At 44.6% G+C, this 17,378-nt stretch overlaps 1 protein-coding gene and 1 long non-coding RNA gene across 3 annotated transcripts in view; one reads left to right on the top strand and one right to left on the bottom strand.

Annotated features, from left to right (window-relative positions):
- The window catches only part of CTNNA3 (catenin alpha 3), a 419,154-nt gene extending 403,537 nt beyond the window's left edge, over positions 1–15,617 (top strand). For both annotated transcript variants that reach the window (XM_072930782.1, XM_030275560.4), the window contains exon 18: positions 13,647–15,617. In XM_072930782.1, coding sequence (XP_072786883.1) covers positions 13,647–13,934 — 288 coding nt within the window. In that variant the 3' untranslated portion in view covers positions 13,935–15,617. The remainder of the gene's footprint in view (positions 1–13,646) is intronic.
- LOC115495712 (uncharacterized) overlaps positions 7,086–17,378 on the bottom strand; it is a 40,221-nt gene continuing 29,928 nt past the window's right edge. Inside the window, exons 2-3 of the long non-coding RNA XR_012056629.1 lie at positions 13,280–13,396; positions 7,086–8,739 (exon numbers count right to left, since the gene is read on the bottom strand). This is a non-coding gene — a long non-coding RNA (uncharacterized lncRNA). The remainder of the gene's footprint in view (positions 8,740–13,279; positions 13,397–17,378) is intronic.

Below are 17,378 nucleotides of genomic sequence, written 5' to 3'. Positions count from 1 at the left end.
CAATACCTGTCTCTGTGTCCCTCCATCTGTCTGTACCTATCTATACCTGTCAATATTTAGCTCTCCCTGTCTAAACCTGTCTGTCTGTATGTACCTATATCTCCACCTCTCTGTATATACACATCCCTACCTATATATCTATATGTATTTCTAGTCAGCTATACATGTCTATCCATCTATACTTACTCCACCTGTCCGTCCTTGTCACTCTGTTTTTATATATATCTCCCTCTCTGTACTTGTCAATATCTGACAAAATCTCTGTCAAAGATTTGTCTCCACCACTGCCAATATCTCTGTCAGAACCCGCCAGAATGCAAGAGATTTTATGTCAAAAAGTGTCAGAATCTGCCAAAATCTAACAGAATTGGCTAAAATCTTAGAGAATCTGTCAGGATCTATCTGTACCTGTCTCTATCTATCAATGTCTGTGTACCTGTCACTACTTCTCCCTGTCAAAAATGTCTTTTATCTAGATAGTCAATATCTACCTCTGCTTGACAAGATCTGTCAGCACATCTCTCTGTCCATTTCTGTCAGCCTATCTGCCCCTGTCTATACCCCACCTTGCTCTAGAGCTGCCTCTACCTGTGTCAAGCTCTCTGTACCTGTCTCTACCTTTGCTTCTCCCTGTGCCTGTCTAGCCCTGTCTTTACCCATCAATATCTGTATGTACCTGTTTCTGTCTCTCTGTAGGCCTACCTATCCCTATTTATGTTTCACTAAAACTATTCTTAGATTTTATGTGGTTTGTAAATAATCAGAAATGAGCCTTTGTTGCTGAGGTGAGATTTGAAACACTCATTTCTATAGGATACTTGTGCTGGCTAATTTAATTGGTAATTGAGACACCACATTTGAACCTCTGGAACATACAGTTAATTGAATATACAATTTCTGAAGCCAATGCATGTTTTCACTTGCACTGCACATTAACAGTTTCTCTTCCTTGCCTTTTTCTATTCACAAGCAGTTCTGTGACCAGTGTGAGTTACAGTAAAGCCAAATGTTTGAACGAAGTTTGGTTCTTGGTTTCTGCTTCCTGCTGTAGAACACTCACGTTGTTTTCTTTACATTTTATGTTGTGTAACTCCTGTCAACAGTGCATAATCTGTCTGGTGCAAAAATTTAAAGCTCTAAAAAACCCCAAATTTAACTTGATTGATAATCCCAAAGAGATGACGATAGATCCTAACCTTGCTTCAAGGCAGGAGGGTGAGAACTTGTGCTGTATGCATCCAGAACTCGAGAAAGCCAACTGTGTGTTTGTAGCAGTGGGAACAAAGCTACACGGATCCCCTTAGCATCGGAAGGAGATCGCTTTAGTGTAGAAATCGGCCCCTTTTTATACCTTTAATTTTAGCCTGACGTAACTGAAACCAAACCAGGAGTAACAGAATTTGACAGAAGAAGCACACCCATTGGCTGGCTCAGCTGCCATGCTGCTGTCCACACCTTCCTACCATCCAATCAGCTTCCTACTCATACATTCCACATGTCCTCCTGTCCAATCAGCTTCCTACTCATACATTCCACATGTCCTCCTGTCCAATCAGCTTCCTACTTATACATTCCCACATGTCCTCCCGTCCAATCAGCTTCCTACTTACACATTCCCACATGTCCTCCTGACCAATCAGCTTCCTACTTATGCATTCCCACATGTCCTCCCGTCCAATCAGCTTCCTACTTATACATTCCCACATGTCCTCCCGTCCAATCAGCTTCCTACTCATACATTCCACATGTCCTCCTGTCCAATCAGCTTCCTACTCATACATTCCCACCTGTGCTCGCATCCAATCAGCTTCCTGCTCCTGACCTGCGCACGCATTCCCCAGCCAATCACAGCCTCACTCGCAGCTGCCTCTGTGGCACAAAGCAGCCGTGCCACGCCCGTCCCCGCTGCAGGAAGTGTTCTGTGAAATCAAGGTGAGATGCTGCAAGGTTGCTACTCTCTTAAATAATCTTAGAAAATGCCCCAAAAATGACTGTGTTCCTTTTTTTTTTTTTTTTTTTAATAATATGGATGCTACATAGAAAAGAGTTAAATTGCTAGCCAGTGTCAAAAGAGACCTGTGCTCTCACCCCAGGCCTTTTAAAGACAGTGGAGACATGGTTGGTGTCAGTGGTTATGAAAAATTTCAAGAAAATTGAAAAAAAGTCTTCCTGGTTGTGGGAAAGGAAGGTCATTCATGACTGACTCTGCTCATCTGCCCCCCTGCAATTAAAATTGTGGTTATCTGAAAGTGCAGCCCAACCAACCAGTGATGGTGTTTTTTATTAATTTAACTCTATATGCTTTAATTGCTTCAGTTTTAGAAGAATAGTGGGATTTTTGTTGATAAGTTGCTCAGTCGAGAGGGAGAGAAATGTAGTAGTGGTATAAAATGGCTGGTTATTGAATTGCTTTTCTTAAAAGCTGGAGCAAGTTCCATTTTTGAAAGTGCATGTGGGGGCTTTAGAAATTGATGACATTCCTAGGTTAGCTGGCCTTGAAAGAACTGACAAACCCAAGTTCTGTATGAGACAGCAGAGGGGTTCTTCTCCCCCTTCCCACCTCTTCCCTTCCCAGAAAATAATATCAGAACTCCATTAGAAAATACAGGAATTGGAACTGTAGGTGGAATTGGATAATATTTTATATTCTCCCTAGTCCTGATCTTGTCTGAATGAGAATCAGAAAAGGAGACAGCAAGCCCTTGCAGATAGTAAAGGTTTTATTGTGCATTAAGTAAAAAAAATTGAGTCTCCAAATACCTGAAACTGAATCCATCATCTGGTTAGTGAAGATCTGCTACAGGAAAAGAAATCTGCCAGAAAGAGCATTAGCAAATAATCATACTCCCAGGTTTCTGCATTGTTTGCCCCACCCCTGCAACCATGTGGGTATGTGCAGGAATGACCTCCCTGGTCCTTGGGCATCCTCCCCTCCTCTGGCTGGCATTGGCTCTCACTGGGACAGGCAGCACAAAAGCTGAGGGGAGAAGCTCCTCTCCTGTGAGAAATTACACATTTCCACGTTCAGATGGGCCAGAACCATTTTCCACAGTAACAAATCCACCCTGAGTACCAGCTGGTGGAATCCACCATAAAAGCACTGTTTTGAGATGGCTCTTACATTCACCCCACAGCTCCTTTCTCCAATCATTAGAACTGTGCACAAGGATCTTGCGTTTGAATCACCTTCAAGGAAAGTTCCTTCTCACAAGAGCAGGAGTTCATTAAAAAAATAATCCAAACCAGTCTCCCTTGTGTTGCCTTTATGAAAGACAACCAGGGGCCTGGTTCAGGTGGCAGCACGGCGGCCTGGTCTCGTCCAAGCCACTCGGGCTAATCAACACACGCAGACACCAATATGGCAGACGGTTGAAAAGCGTTTATTATCCTATTTCGTGGGTTTAAATAGGTTTAGGGGTCTTTGCTACGTCAGAGGGGGGTTGGGGGTCTCGGAGGATAGTGGGTAGTGGAATTTTACCAGAACAGGTGTGGCTACATTCTTCTCTGACTCCTGGGGTTAACAGATAAGCAGGGAAGAGAGAGGGGGGAAGGGGTCTGTCTTTCCGTGACATCCCGGTGATCTTCCGCTCCGCCTGTCCCTATCTACCACACCCTTGAAGCCTTAGGACCAAGTGAGAGGGATGAAAAGCAGAGGATGATGTGGGAATCCAGGGCTTCCCTCTGGCTGCCCTGGCAGGTCTGGGACCCTGGCAGGGGTCAGGAACCCCCCTGGACAGAGCCCCCAGAGACACTGGCTGTGATCTCTGTCCATGGAGAGGAGTTTTCAATCTTACAGGATGAATTACAAGCTTTGAGTGTTTGATAAGAGTAATAATTAAGTGTGGCACGGGTGCAAAAGTAAAATTTTAGGTTTCTAGATTAGGGGTTCAGAGGGGACAAGTGGAGGAATTGGGTGTGTCTTGTCCTTTTTCTCCTTCTTCATGCCCTCCATGTTTCACTGCAGTGTTGGCATTTTTCTATTGGTTTAGGCTGGGGACACACTGTTCAATGTAGGTGACAGATATTGGCACGTTATTGTAAATCCAGCACAGGTAGTTTGTGGTATTTAATGTTTGTACCATCCCACTGAGGGCAGAGCCCCACACGCTGCCCTGCAGGACAGAGCTGCGGCAGGGCAGCAGAACGTGTTAGAGATAAACAGAATAAACAACCTTGAAACCAGCACAGACGAATTATGGCTTCTGCTTTGGCAGCGGGGCAGAAAGACAGAGACTTTCTACAATCTCAGAATCACCAATACCCACAGATTCCGACAGGATGTAGCGTCAGGTGTTTGCAGATCTGCAAAAGAAAGCACTGTCTTCTTGAAACAGAGCAGCCAGAGTCGCTGTCTTGCTAGTTCTGGATGATGCTGTGGTAGAGCAAGGAGCCCTAAACTAAAGGAGCCCTAAACTGGTGTTCCAGGTTAACTGTGGATAGTACCGTGGAGCAGTGGGTGGCAGTGCCATGGCAGAAAACTGTTCTCACCAACATGCTGGTCTGCACTGGAGGAGGTGCTGCTGGCTGTCAGCATGACAAAAAAGACCATTATGCATATGAAAAACTGTTGAAATCCATAAACACAACTCAGTCCTCTTCAGCTGTTTTTGATCTGTGTGCTCTGTGTCCATGTCTGCCCTGCAGCAGTGCTCATTCCACACACACACACACACAGCCCCCGGGGGTGTTTTCTTGCCTATAGTTCATACCTGGCTGTAGCATCAGTGGAGGTTAATGAGGCCACTTTCCCTGGGGCAGCTGGGATGCTTTGTGGAGCTCCCAGCTGGCAGCTCTTCTCACTGCTGTCCTTGTTTAGTGGCTTTTGGACTTCAGGCTACACACACTTGAAGTCTGCCTTTCCTCACTGTCCATCCCTAAGCTCTGGTACTTTATTCAGTCCCTCATCACGGAGGTTAGAGGGGGTCCTGTGCAGAAAAAGGGAGGAAGAGATGTGGATCATCACCTTCTAGGTCTCCATTCATTGAAGTTTTGTTATTTTCATTCATGAAAAATTCCTTGCTCGCTATTTAGTCTTTCATAGGCCCATCCAATATTGTGAGTACTTGCATTGCCAGGTTCTAAGCTGCACAAGTCCAGATGGTGAGGATTCACTAAGTCTTTGTTCCTTCTATTAATTAAACTGGTGCCTCTTCAGGCACAAAATAATGGGGTAACATTTGCAGTATGCAGATTGACAGTAATTGCATTCATTTATGCAGATAAGCTGATACTTCACTTACAAGCACTGCACAGCAATAGGCTTGCACCTTACCGTGCCAGTTTGCTCTTTTTCCAAAAATGGCTTTAACTAGAGAGAATTCTATCACAGGGCAGAAAATGAACATATCTTACATATTAATACTGTTCTCCATTACTTTTGTCAGGCAATTCTGTTTTGTGCTATTTACAGTCATTATCTTAGGTTTCATTTTATAGTGTACTTGATGAGAGAGACAGAGCTTTTTTGCCTTAAAAAGGAAGTGTTATAAATGAAAATTTGTCCAGCCAAATTAATATGAAAAATAAAATATTTATTTTACAATCAAATTCTATCTAGCCAGCCACAAGGAAAGAACAGAGCCAAGCCGGGGTCGGCCCTGGGTGTGCAACAAGGAGTCAGCCTCAGCAGAGGTTTTCCTCTATGCCCACACACCTCCAGCCTGGCACAAGCGGTTTTTATAGGGAAAATTCCACCTGAGGCCAAGATTTCAGCAATCAGTCTTTTCTTCTATTCAGAGTCTATATGTTAATAAGATTTTCCTTTTTGGTGATGAGGGAGAACAAATCACTGTCTGGAGTTTGTTGAATCCCTTGATGAAATTTACGGGAATTCGGGAACGCTGTATTCACATGTATCTGCCTCAGGATTTCCATGATATCCATCCCGGGTCATTTACGTGAACGATCAGCACCTGGGGTTTCTGTATCTCCCCAGACATGGCCCATCTTACTGTACCTTCTTACTTGTAAATCAGTTTCCAATCTACACCCGGTCTCGCCTGCGAGGGTGGGGGGGAATCCTAATACAAACATGTATACTCTAACAAATGTTCAATATCACATATATCATATTAGAAATGGCGCAAATTATATCTACTACACATAACAGAAGGGTCTGGAAGAGCAAACTCTCAAAAGTTCCAGTATCCCAGAATTTGCTAACTGGCACAGAAGCTTCCTCCCCCACCCCACGCTGGCTAGCATTACTTGTGCACTAAGGGCTGTTTTCCGTTTCTGTTTCTGCAAATGTCTCATTTATCTTCAGCTCTTCCCCCTGGTATCTCAAGAGCCAGACTTAAACACTGGCATCAGGCTGCTTTTGTGCCAAGTGGAAGTAGTTTAATGTGTCTTAACTTCATGTTCCAAGGCTGGACTGAAATATTTGTTTCCCTTCCTGAGTTCCTGGGCCTGTTAAATCACAAGTTTCCAGCATGACACTTGTGATAAGTGTGTTCAAGCTTTGAGGGCTGAACCACAGGTGAAAACATAGAGGCAAAGCCAGAAATTAGAAAAATTCAAGGGAGGGTCCCTGCCCCCAGGCCTTTGGCTGACACAGTCCCAATCCCTGGATATCCATACTCCAGGAAAAGGCTGTCCTGGCCAAGGTGCACTGCTGTGGCAGCTGGCAAATGGCCCTGTGCCTTCGCCACTGGAAGGGGCTCAGCTGCTGCTGGAGAGGAGCTGCCCCTTTGGCAGGGCAGGAGATGGGAGCAGGGTGTTTCAGCTCATTTTAGGGTCTGGATGTGCTTTCCCCCTGGAAGAGAAGTGAGATGGCAGAACAGCCTTGCTGTGGACTGGATGGAAGGAACAAAGGGCTAAAAGCAGCAAGCTGGGAATGACAATGGAATAGCGACTGCCCTGACAGCCCACTCAATCACTACAGTACCTGCTTTGTTCCTCTACCGCTATCCTCACTGTGGTGTGACTCGGGGGGACAGCATCCCTTTTCCCTTGCTTCACATCCACAGGGGCTGCTCTGACAGCCGTGCCCCTGAGCACAGGGCACAGCTCTTGCTCCGGGCTCAGCCACTTCACTTCTCCTGGCTGGTGTTTCTCCTTGGCTCTTGTGGAGAACTCTTAATGGATGGGGGAGGTTACTTGTAGGGCTTCACACCATGCATGAAATCACTTATTTCAGTATTTGACTCTGAAAATACTGAACTGCTCAGTTTCTAAGAGCTGACATTAACCCCCAAGAGCTGACACAAGTTTTCTTCTGCTGAGAGTTGATGGAAATATTTCACTCTGGGCTTTTTTTTTTTTTTTTTCCTTAGTAACACTATACCTATCTAGCTTTTGCATAGTGTATGCTGACAGGTGTGTGGATATAGAAATCCTGGCCTTTGGAAGCAAAGCAAGGGACAAATTTTCCTGTCAATCACTCACAGAGAGCTCAGTTACTACTGTATTCTAAACTGCACCTACTTAGAAAAGCTAACTTAAAGGAGTAGGAAATATTTCTGGTAATGTACACTAAAAGGACAGATATTACTTTTCCTAGTAATAATTACTCTGGCAATTAGCAAAATCAGGATGTGTCTCATAGCTCTTAGCTTCAGTGTATGTTGCAACAAACACTCAATTTCTTCCTTGACAGTAAGGAAGGATTTATATTAAGCCAGTCTTCTTTTTCTCAAGGGCCTATTTAAAAAAAAACAGATTTTTAAAATCCTCCCTGGAAGTGAAAGCAGCAGTATTGGGGAGAGACTCAGCTATCCGCCTGGCTAAGCATCTGCTCCATTATGGTGTTGCACGGGAACAATTTTGCAGCCCTTAATGTGAGTTGTTTATCATTTAACTCGGACACAGGCCTGGCCTAATTATAGAACTTAGTTTAATTCTTTGAATCCTGCTTAGCCTGAAGCTGACTCTGGTAATGGTTAGTTTTCAGTCTATTAGATTCAATTTCCCACCTGAAAAATGGGTAAGACATGAAACAGACCCCAGACACCCCTGAGGTGTTTAATGCAATCACTGGATGGACACAAACATAGATAACCAATGGAACAGCCACATTTCTAGGAAAGCTCAGTTCCTTGAAAAGAAATGTGAGAGGTGAAGCTGTTTTCCTGAGGCCATGTCCATGGGGGTGAAACCTCTCCAGTATCCCAGAGTGAGAGCATGGCAAAGCAGAGGTGAGCGAAACACTGAGGGAACAGTTCCCAGAGAAAAGAATCACAATGGCAAGGCTGCATTTGGCTCATTTCCCATCTAAGCTCTACTGGGGTTGAATCTGTGACAGACTGTTTGTGTCATCTGTCAGCTGCATGAGCACACATGGCAGGTAACCAAGGGCTTCCAGTTCCAGCTTTGCTGTGCTTTTCTTGGACACCCATCTTCTGGTTCCGCTGTTAAACTAAGATCTCCGTTTCCACTAAAAAGAAACTAACACTACTCTGAGTGGGGAAAAAAAAGGAGGCTCAGAAAAGCAGGCAACTGGCGTTAAAATCCTGGCCAAGGCCCAGTAAAAACTCCAACGCCTTCAGCAACTGAGATTTCACTCTTTTTGGATTGTTCTGCCACTTTTAATCTTAAGGGATTAAATGACTATTCTATACAGCAACCTCAGTGAAAGAGCCATAAAATAATTCAAAACAGCAATTATCTACACCTAGTAGAAAAGCAGGATTAAAATCAAAAGCACAATATAGTAAGGACTCCTTACCTGAAATACAGCAGTACTCAAGACACTCACTGCTCTCCACAAAAATGTAGAACTCATGTTACTTTCAGATGTAGCTGTCAGAGAAATAAAAATTTAGTCTCTCAGTACAGTATGCCAAAGGAAATCTGCTTCTAGGAATTTACATAATGAACCTTGTGTTTCAATTAAAACAAATTTTTAATAACTGACCTTATTTCCAAAAGATTTTTTAGGTTCAGTGTCGCTATAGGACACGAGAATGCACAACACGAGTTACTTGCCACTTTGCAAGGTAAAAGAGAAAGTTTATTTTTTGACTCCAACTTTTATACTTCTCCAAAAGTGACAGTGGATTGGAGAGTGAATGGGCCACCTCTCCAAAGACATTGAACAAAACAGTAGTACATCAAGTCTCTCCACCCTCATGGAGAAATGCAAAACAACACGTTATTTACAGAAACTGTGTGGGAAAATTTCCCAATAAAATGTAAACTCAGAAGGCTTTAGAAAACTCAAGAATCAGGGCGACAGTTCAGACTTCAAACACTGATAAAAAAAGTCTGTATTTGGTGTTCAGTTCTCAGCTTCCACCTGTATGGAAAACCTAAATCTGGGTGAACTGTAAATGAGACTTGGGATACTGTAAACAGCCAACTAATACATCTGTTCTCAACCAGCCAAACTGTAGAGTTCCCTGCAGAACGCCAAGAACACTCCCAGCAGAGGAGTGCAGGTGTCCCAGCTGGGGCTACAGGCACCCCAGGGTACACTCTTTGGGAGTGCTGCTCTGCAGCCCCACAGAGCTTTGTTCCTAAGGCACAAAGTGTCTGTCCCTGCCTCGGGCAGGAGGACAGCACCTGCACATCACCAGCCATGGGAGCACGCTGGCCTCTCTGCATGCCCTGCAGTCAGCAGAGTTTGTATCTCACTGCTGCTCGAGTTACAGCTACTGCTGACATGGGACAATGGAAGCATTTCTTACTGCACTGAACACTCAACTTGACAGCAGAAGGGTTTCTTGAGTTTCTAAGTCATTATTCTCTTTGTTATTCTAATATTAAAAATAACTGCCATATCAGTTATTACATTGTTCAGCATTTCATATCAAGGGATTGCCACTACTCCCATGACGTGAAATTACCAAAATAAGAAAAATACAATGCATGTAAGCAAACTGAAAAAAAAAAAGTTTCAAAATTCATTTATTGTCTAACCTTTTCCCTCAGCTTTGTTATTCAGAGGAGAGTTTGCTTTTTTGCTCTCAGGACTTACTACAGAGGAGGAATAAAAGTGCTGGAGAAAGGAGAGTGGATTTCAGCATGAGTGCTGCCAGCCTGATTTGGGGTGGGTTTTTTTTTCTTAAAATATACTGCCATCTGCTCTGTATCATGTGTGTTTCACCCCAGTGTGAAATTACAGTGGTCAGAATAATTCTGAATTCCTTTTGCAATGGCAGCCAAGTACTATTGCTCACAGATGAGGACAGGTGAGGAAAGAAATGGCAAGGGATGTTTTCCCTAAATCCTTGAATGAATTACTTGCTTAACTTACACAGTCAGACTTGTAAAATCTGAAGGCTAGGACGACTAGATCTTTCAACATCTCCATGGAAAATGCTGAAAGACTAGAAGTGAAGCTAGTCACAAATAAAACAGGTTTTAGTTTGGGGTTGGTTGGTTTGTTTGTTTTGCCAGTGAATCTTTATGTACCACTTGGTGTGCTTTGAGGAGTTTGCAGCTACATCTCTCTAAGTGAAATGGACTTAAACGCTCAATGAATATTTTATCAGGCTTTCATTTATGCCAAGTTTCATTTCTTCAGTTTTCCTGGATATGAGACCTTGAAGAGCCTGCTGAATATGTGAGATAAAAGCATCCAAGTGAAGACAGTTTTATAGAACAGATTTCCACCAAACTGTACGGTGTTACTGGCATTGAGGTAGAAAAACAACTGCTCTCTAAAGCTAAAAAAGAGGAAATTAAATGTATGGCCCGATTGTTACCATCTGTAGTACACATCTAAGAACATCTAAAAGCTTCTCCAAAATCCTGAATGCAGTTAATACCCCACCCCAACACAACCTTCCTCTTTAGAAGGCAAATGCGAGCTGCATTAGAAAGGTGAAGGGACAGGCAGACACAAGGACACAGGCAATGCCGTGAGCAGACAGCCTAAAGGGCAGCATTAGCTGAGTGTCCCTGCACCTCACTCCTGTTCTGACTTAGCCCAGCCCCAGGAAATGCAGCAAAAGCCCAGGTCAGACACCCTTGGTGGGCTCTAGGTCACTGTCTTGCAGCAGGGGACACACAGAGCTGTTTCTCACAGTTTGGGGCCAGGTACCTCCATGGCTCTTTGTGGCTCAGGGCATCTTGTGTAGAGCTTTAATGCTATGGCAGAGGTCCAGTTCCTCTGGCATGGCAAGGGCAACTCTGCCACTTGCAACAGTTCTGCAACTGGGCTTGGAGTCAGGCTTTGGCTCTTCAGCATTTCAAATGCTGAGGTGACAGGTGACCCCTCCCAGAGCCTGTGTCAGACTAGGGGGCTGACATGGCTGCAAACTGCTTCTCAGTTAAAGCCTCACCAAAGCTAGGCATCCCTGAAGTTTTTTTGCTGCTTATAGTAGATACCTATGATTATAGTTTAGAAAACAATAAAAACACAGTTTTCTTGATCCCAGTGGTGGGGTGAAGGAGCCCTAGACTATTCCACAGCTGATTTGTGGAAGAAGCCACAGGGGGCAGAAGGAGGATGTAACTGAACTGTTCAGTTTCCACAGCAGAGGAAAGACCAGCTCAGTTCTAGTGCTCACCTCAGCATTCTCCATGTTCCACACTACACACACTGAAGTCACAATAGAGAACAGCTGCCTGGATGCTACCAGTTTCTTCAAGAACCATTTTCCCTGGCATGCAAACAAGAATTTATTTGCTGCCCAATCTGCCACCCCTCCTCACATGCCTCTATCACTCAGCAACTTTAAAATGGTGGAGCAGTTGCATACACTGCAGTCACTGGGAGACTTCAGGGAAAAAGCTTCCTCTGAAGCCTATTACTATCTGCCACAGAACCAAAACAATATTTTTCTTTGTCCCAGCAGCCTCATAGTAGTGTTACTGTGCTGGAAAAGGAAGTGTTAGGGCAGGGGGGGAAAAAAAAGGTTATTCAAAGTTTTCAAGAAGCTGTCTGGATTATGGTGTTGTCAGCTGTTCTAGACAGCAACAGATAATTGAAATTTTGTGAAATTGAAAAGAAAGAAAGAAGCTCCTATGAAGCTGTGCCTCCTCCTGCTCCAGTAAGCACTGTGTGACAGCATCCAGCAGTGAGGTGTGGCTAGGGCCTCCCTCCATCTGCCCCTGAGCTGGGCAGCCTCCCTGGGGAAGGGAGTGCACAGCTTTTGATGTGTTGGGAGTGTAGGACAGGAACTGGGAGCAGAACCTCCCCACCAGCCTGCAGCTCTGGGAAATGGTTTGTTTCATGTGTGTTAGATGCATAAAGAAGTGTTTGACATTTGGGGGCCAGCACATGCATTGAAGGTCCCATCAAAGTGTGTGACAGCAGCTGTGCTGCAGGGCCAAGGCTGTTGAGGGGCTGGGCAGCCCAGCTCCCTGCTCAGTTCATACATCCCAGTCCCCAGGCACACCCACCGACCCCTCTGATGGCAACTGTGCCCTGCAAACAACACGTGGCTGCTAGAGACTGGCAGCCCTTTATACAAACTTCATGTGCTGCAGCACAGAATGAACTTTAGAGGCCATCTGGTATATTTTTACACCTTTTCTTGGGGAATTGAGATAATTTCAGTTTGCCATCACATGTATGTGTGCATTCAACCAGATATCTTAATTTTTTTTTTCCTTTCTAGTGAGCAGCAGTGTGTGTTGTATTAACTGGAAGATTTTTCTGTCAGTTCAGAGGCATTTCCATATTGCAAATAAATCCAGCCTCTTGGCTGAATTTCTTGTATCTGCCTTATTTGTATTTATGTTGGACAATCAGAATGAAGACAATAATAACACACCTCTTTCACCTGATCAATTTGTTTGATCTGGCAAAGGGAGAAATCCTCAAACCTCTCCTAATAGCCTCATTTGTAAATCTGTGCCTTGTCCAAGGCTCTGGGGTTGGGCTGGATGGCAGAGGACAGGATCACTCTGCCACTAAACCCACAGACAGCCCTTCACAGAAGTGGCTTCAGTGCTTTTACACAAATGTTTCAGCAAAGGAGATGTTTAGAAGGTGAAGTGTAAAGGCTCTCCCATTTTGAAAAGTAATCCTACTATTTCTCCATCCCAGCCCTGGAGAGCTTCTCAGTGTTCCCGTTTCCTGTCCATGAGCAGTGATAGAGGTGCCCCTGCTGTGGCACTGGTATGGCTGTGCTGGATGCTGGGGAAGGTGATGGGCTTTGTTTGTTCTGCATTCTGCCCTTGGCTGGCACTCCCCAAGCAGCTGGAGAGGCCACACAGTCACTGGGATTTCTGTGGGTTATCCCACTTTTAATATCCCATACAAATCTTAGCTGCTAATAACAGGTTCAGCAGCTCTAACAGAGCCAGAGCCAGACTTCAGAGTATCCCAGCACTGCTCCTGAGCACCTGTGGGAGCCTGGGATGGGACAGGAGCAGTTGGAGGCCTTACCTAGTGATGAAACAAAGGAAGCAAAGACATCACATTTTGACAGCTCTTCTTCAAGTTGGTTTCATTACCCATCAGTAGTAATTGCAATAGAACCCTGCAGACAAGCATTATGAATTCCTGTTAAAGAAAAAAACCAATTAGCATTATCTTCCAAAGCATGTATATATTCCACCAGCACTAATTTCCATACATCACAATAAATCTGAGCAGCATAGCATGAGCACGGGGATCAAACACATGAAAGGAAAATGTGGGAATTATGGTTTAATCTCTGGTAGTCTTACTTTTTAACTGGTGTTTATTCCTGTGCCTACTGTGGTTAACAGCACACTGACTTCCAGGCTGGTGTTTCTGTTTCCTATTACAGCTGGACAGCGTCACTTCACTAATTCAGGCTGCCAAAAACTTAATGAACTCTGTGGTGCAGACAGTGAAGATGTCCTATATTGCATCCACAAAGATTATCAAGATTCAGAGTCCTACTGGCCCACGACATCCAGTTGTGATGTGGAGAATGAAGGCTCCAGAAAAGAAGCCCCTGATTAAAAGAGAGAAGCCAGAAGAAATCTATGCTGCTGTCAGAAAAGGTTCTGCAAAGAAGAGAATCCATCCTGTTCAAGTCATGAGTGAATTCAGAGGCAGAGAAGTAGTCTGATATTTTGCCACTATGTTTTCCTGCCTTGAATTTCCAATGATTTTTCATCTTTCCCCCCACTTACTTACTAATTATACATGCCAACGTTTTGCTCTAAATCTGTACGATAACACTTGCTTAAATTATTTGAAAATGCTGTTGCATTAGTTAGAAGCACACAGTTGAAAATAATACTGCTTCTCCTGCAGTGACAAGCTCTGGCACAGCTGGGCCCATGCTGCAGTTGGGAGGGAGCGATGTGTCGAGTGCCCAAAGCCAGCCTGCAGTCCCCAGGAGCTCCCTCACAGGGGTGAGAGTGGCCCCACTGCAGTGGATCTGGTTTGTGGCACACAGGATTTCTAACAGGTGCTGTTGGGCCAGGGCTCTGATGGGCATCATCACCCCCGGAGTCTGAGCCCTAAACCTGGGTCCAGCCTGCAGTATCCAAAGACTTGTCCTTGGCCAAGACCACGCCTTGGAATGTAAGCTTGAAAATGTTAGATGGAACACCCAAAGTGTTGGAACAACTGGGTGTAGTGATGTAGTGAAGCACTGAGTGCAAGCCAGCAGAGGTGACAGCTCTTTAGAAGGCCTTTAGAAACATGAACAGGAATCTGTGTTCTGCTCCCTGCTCTCTTCTGTGAGCCCACATAAATCTGCTGTTGTATTTGGCAGTTCAGATAAATGAGACATTAACTAGAAAAAACTTTCCTGATTGCTGCACAAGAGAACTTTGAAATAAGTCATTATTCTGAGACCAGTGTGTGACCTTGCATCTTAGGAATGGGGAGACTTTTCCAAAGCAACTTTAGGGAATTAAGTTAGTTCTGACAGACTTCCTAAATGCAGGACTGTGTTGGTGAGTGCTGAATGTCTGCACTCAAAGTGTGCAGTGAAGGTAAATCCAGCTGGTCCAGAGCTCTGCAATATACTTAAGAAAAACTAGCTTTTTCTAAATACTTTTGAATTTGAAATCCACCTGGACTATTTTTTTTAGAAGGATCTAACTTGTCTTTTTGCCGTGTCATGAATTCTTCCCAGACTACATTTGTTCCACAAGACATCTTTGCTTGGCCATTCCGTAGATCCTTTGGCATGGCCTTCTACATTTGCTAAGGTGAAAGGGCTCCTCAAAAGCCAGAGCTACCTGTGTGTCACTGGCTGCCATTATGGGATGGCCCAGGGTCATTTATTACCATACAAGCACAGCAGTGCCTGACCTAGGCCAGCATGGACAGCAAGAATAACCCTAAACTGTGCCTTTCCTCTTGGGGCTGCTATGTTTGTAAGCTCAGGATGCTGGGGCAGAGTAATTTCTAGGCTGTTGGTTTTAAAACCCCATGAAACTACAGTGCTTATGAATTAAAAATCCTACAGATCATTCTTCCACCTTCCCTAACTTTGCAATCAGTTAAATGGAACAAAAGGAGAATTTTGGAAGAAAATCACCGTTTTCCAATTCCAGTTCCCTCCAGCATGTTTGCAGCAAGATGTCAGTAATGTCTCCTGGCTTTGCTGCTCCTCCCAGGGCTCCAGAGGCAGCAGGTGAGGTGACACAGCCTTGTGAGCTGCTTTGGGGGTGTGGCTGTTGTGAAACCCTCCTGTCTCCAGGTTACACCTTGGATCCTGGTCACCTTGATGTCAAACATTTATAACTAATGTCTTGGTACCACATTATTAATAAAACATGTACACCTCTGAGAAGCTGCCATCAGTGTTGTGGGATTTTCAGTGTGTCTGAAATTCAAGTCCTGCCAGGTGTGCTCACAGAAGCACCAGCTCCTGTTCCTTCCAGTACACGGTGTGTGCTCCATTAGCTGCTCTACAGGAGAGGTTTTCCAGCAGCAGTATCACTAAAGCACATTTTACTGCTTCCCTTCATGCTCCTTCCTGCACTGCCGGTCTCTGTTCCTTCCCTGGCCATGCTCAGTAGCCAGTTTGATCTCAACACAGCCATTTATTACACAAAGTCCACTCTCTAAATGAACAAAGAATTGAAACCCACTGCAGGTTGTTGAGAAGAGCCAAAAGAGCAATAATCAAATCCAGACAAAATTTTTCTTGGGTTAAATTCGATCCCAAGTGAAAAAGTTTATTCCTGGCTAAGGAGGCAGAGGGTAAGAAGTCCTGGAGCTGTAAAAAGCCCAGCTGATCACCCTTCAGCCAGTCTGGGAAGCAGGGAACCACCACTTCCCTGCCACGAGGGAGAATTCCGAGGGAGGATGAACTACTCAGTGTGTGTTATTCCAAGCAGCTCCTCATTCTTGTGCAGTCTCCTCATTCCCTGCTAGCCCAGCTTTCAGAGCATAACCTCTCCCCGAGATTCTGCCTGCCCCTCCCCAGCACATCCCCTCGCACTGTGCCCTCCGCTGCTCTCAGCCTGGCAGAGCTGCAGCTTTCTCACCTCAGCAGCTCACATTATTTCATTAGCCTGCCTTGGCCTCTCCCCGTTACCACATCATGGAGCAAAGTGTGATGGATGACTGAAGGCAATTTTATATTAAAAATTGTCACTAGAGCACTAGAGAGTCCTGTTGCTGAAGCCCATTAGTTTGAGAGTTTGCATCATTTCCATGAATCCCAAAGTGGATGAATTTTTTTTTTTTTTTTAATAAACAGCCAATGTGCTTTTTCTCCCAACATAGCCTGGTACCACTAGGGAAGCTCTGTAGCTGCATCTCTGCTAAAGGACACAGCTAAGCAGCCTGACATCAGGCCAGGCATGGTGTTTTAAAAGTACTGCAGTGATTTTTGAAAGGTTTGTGTCCTTTATACTCTTTGAGTCCACAACTGAAGCATTTGAGAAAAGTATGTTGATATAGAAAGTTCTTTCATGAGCCCTTAAAAGTTTTCTTTTTGATTTAAAAAAAAAAAGTCTCTATCAGCAGTGGATAATAGAAATCTATGTAAAACCTGGTTTTGTTCCTAGATATTACTTACCCCTTGTATATTGCTTCTGGTTGAACTCTGAAGACTTGCCAGTAGGTTAGGCTCAGGAAATGAGATAAATAACCCCCTGTTGCCTCAGTTGTGGCTGCAGCGAGGGGTGGTGCCTGTTCCTGCCTCACAGCTCCATCCAACAGCCTGGAAAAGCAACACTCGCCTCCCCTTCTCTGCCAGCAGCTCTCGGACACCCGAGGCCCCAGACTACAGCAGGTGATGAACCCCTAATGCCCCTGGGGGGCTGGAAAAGTGGCAACAGATCAAAAGTGCTCATCTGTCCAGAGAGGCAATTTAGCATGTGAGTAATTAAATAATAATTAAGGATCAAGCAGGTCACACTCTCTCTCCCCAAGGTGATCAGTGGGCTTGGTTTTTGCACAAGGACTTCTTAAAGGAAAGAAAATGCACCAGCAGTGTTAATTAAAAAGCCATGGATTTTGTGCTGTGCACTGGAAGTGGTGTTCAGCACTGAAAAGTGCCACCTTTCAAATAATAAACCACAACTCACTGGAAACTTTCTTG

This window comes from Taeniopygia guttata, chromosome 6 (genome assembly GCF_048771995.1).
Source record: "Taeniopygia guttata chromosome 6, bTaeGut7.mat, whole genome shotgun sequence".
Classification (NCBI taxonomy): Eukaryota; Metazoa; Chordata; class Aves; order Passeriformes; family Estrildidae; genus Taeniopygia; species Taeniopygia guttata.
This window is presented reverse-complemented; position numbering and strand designations above follow the sequence as displayed.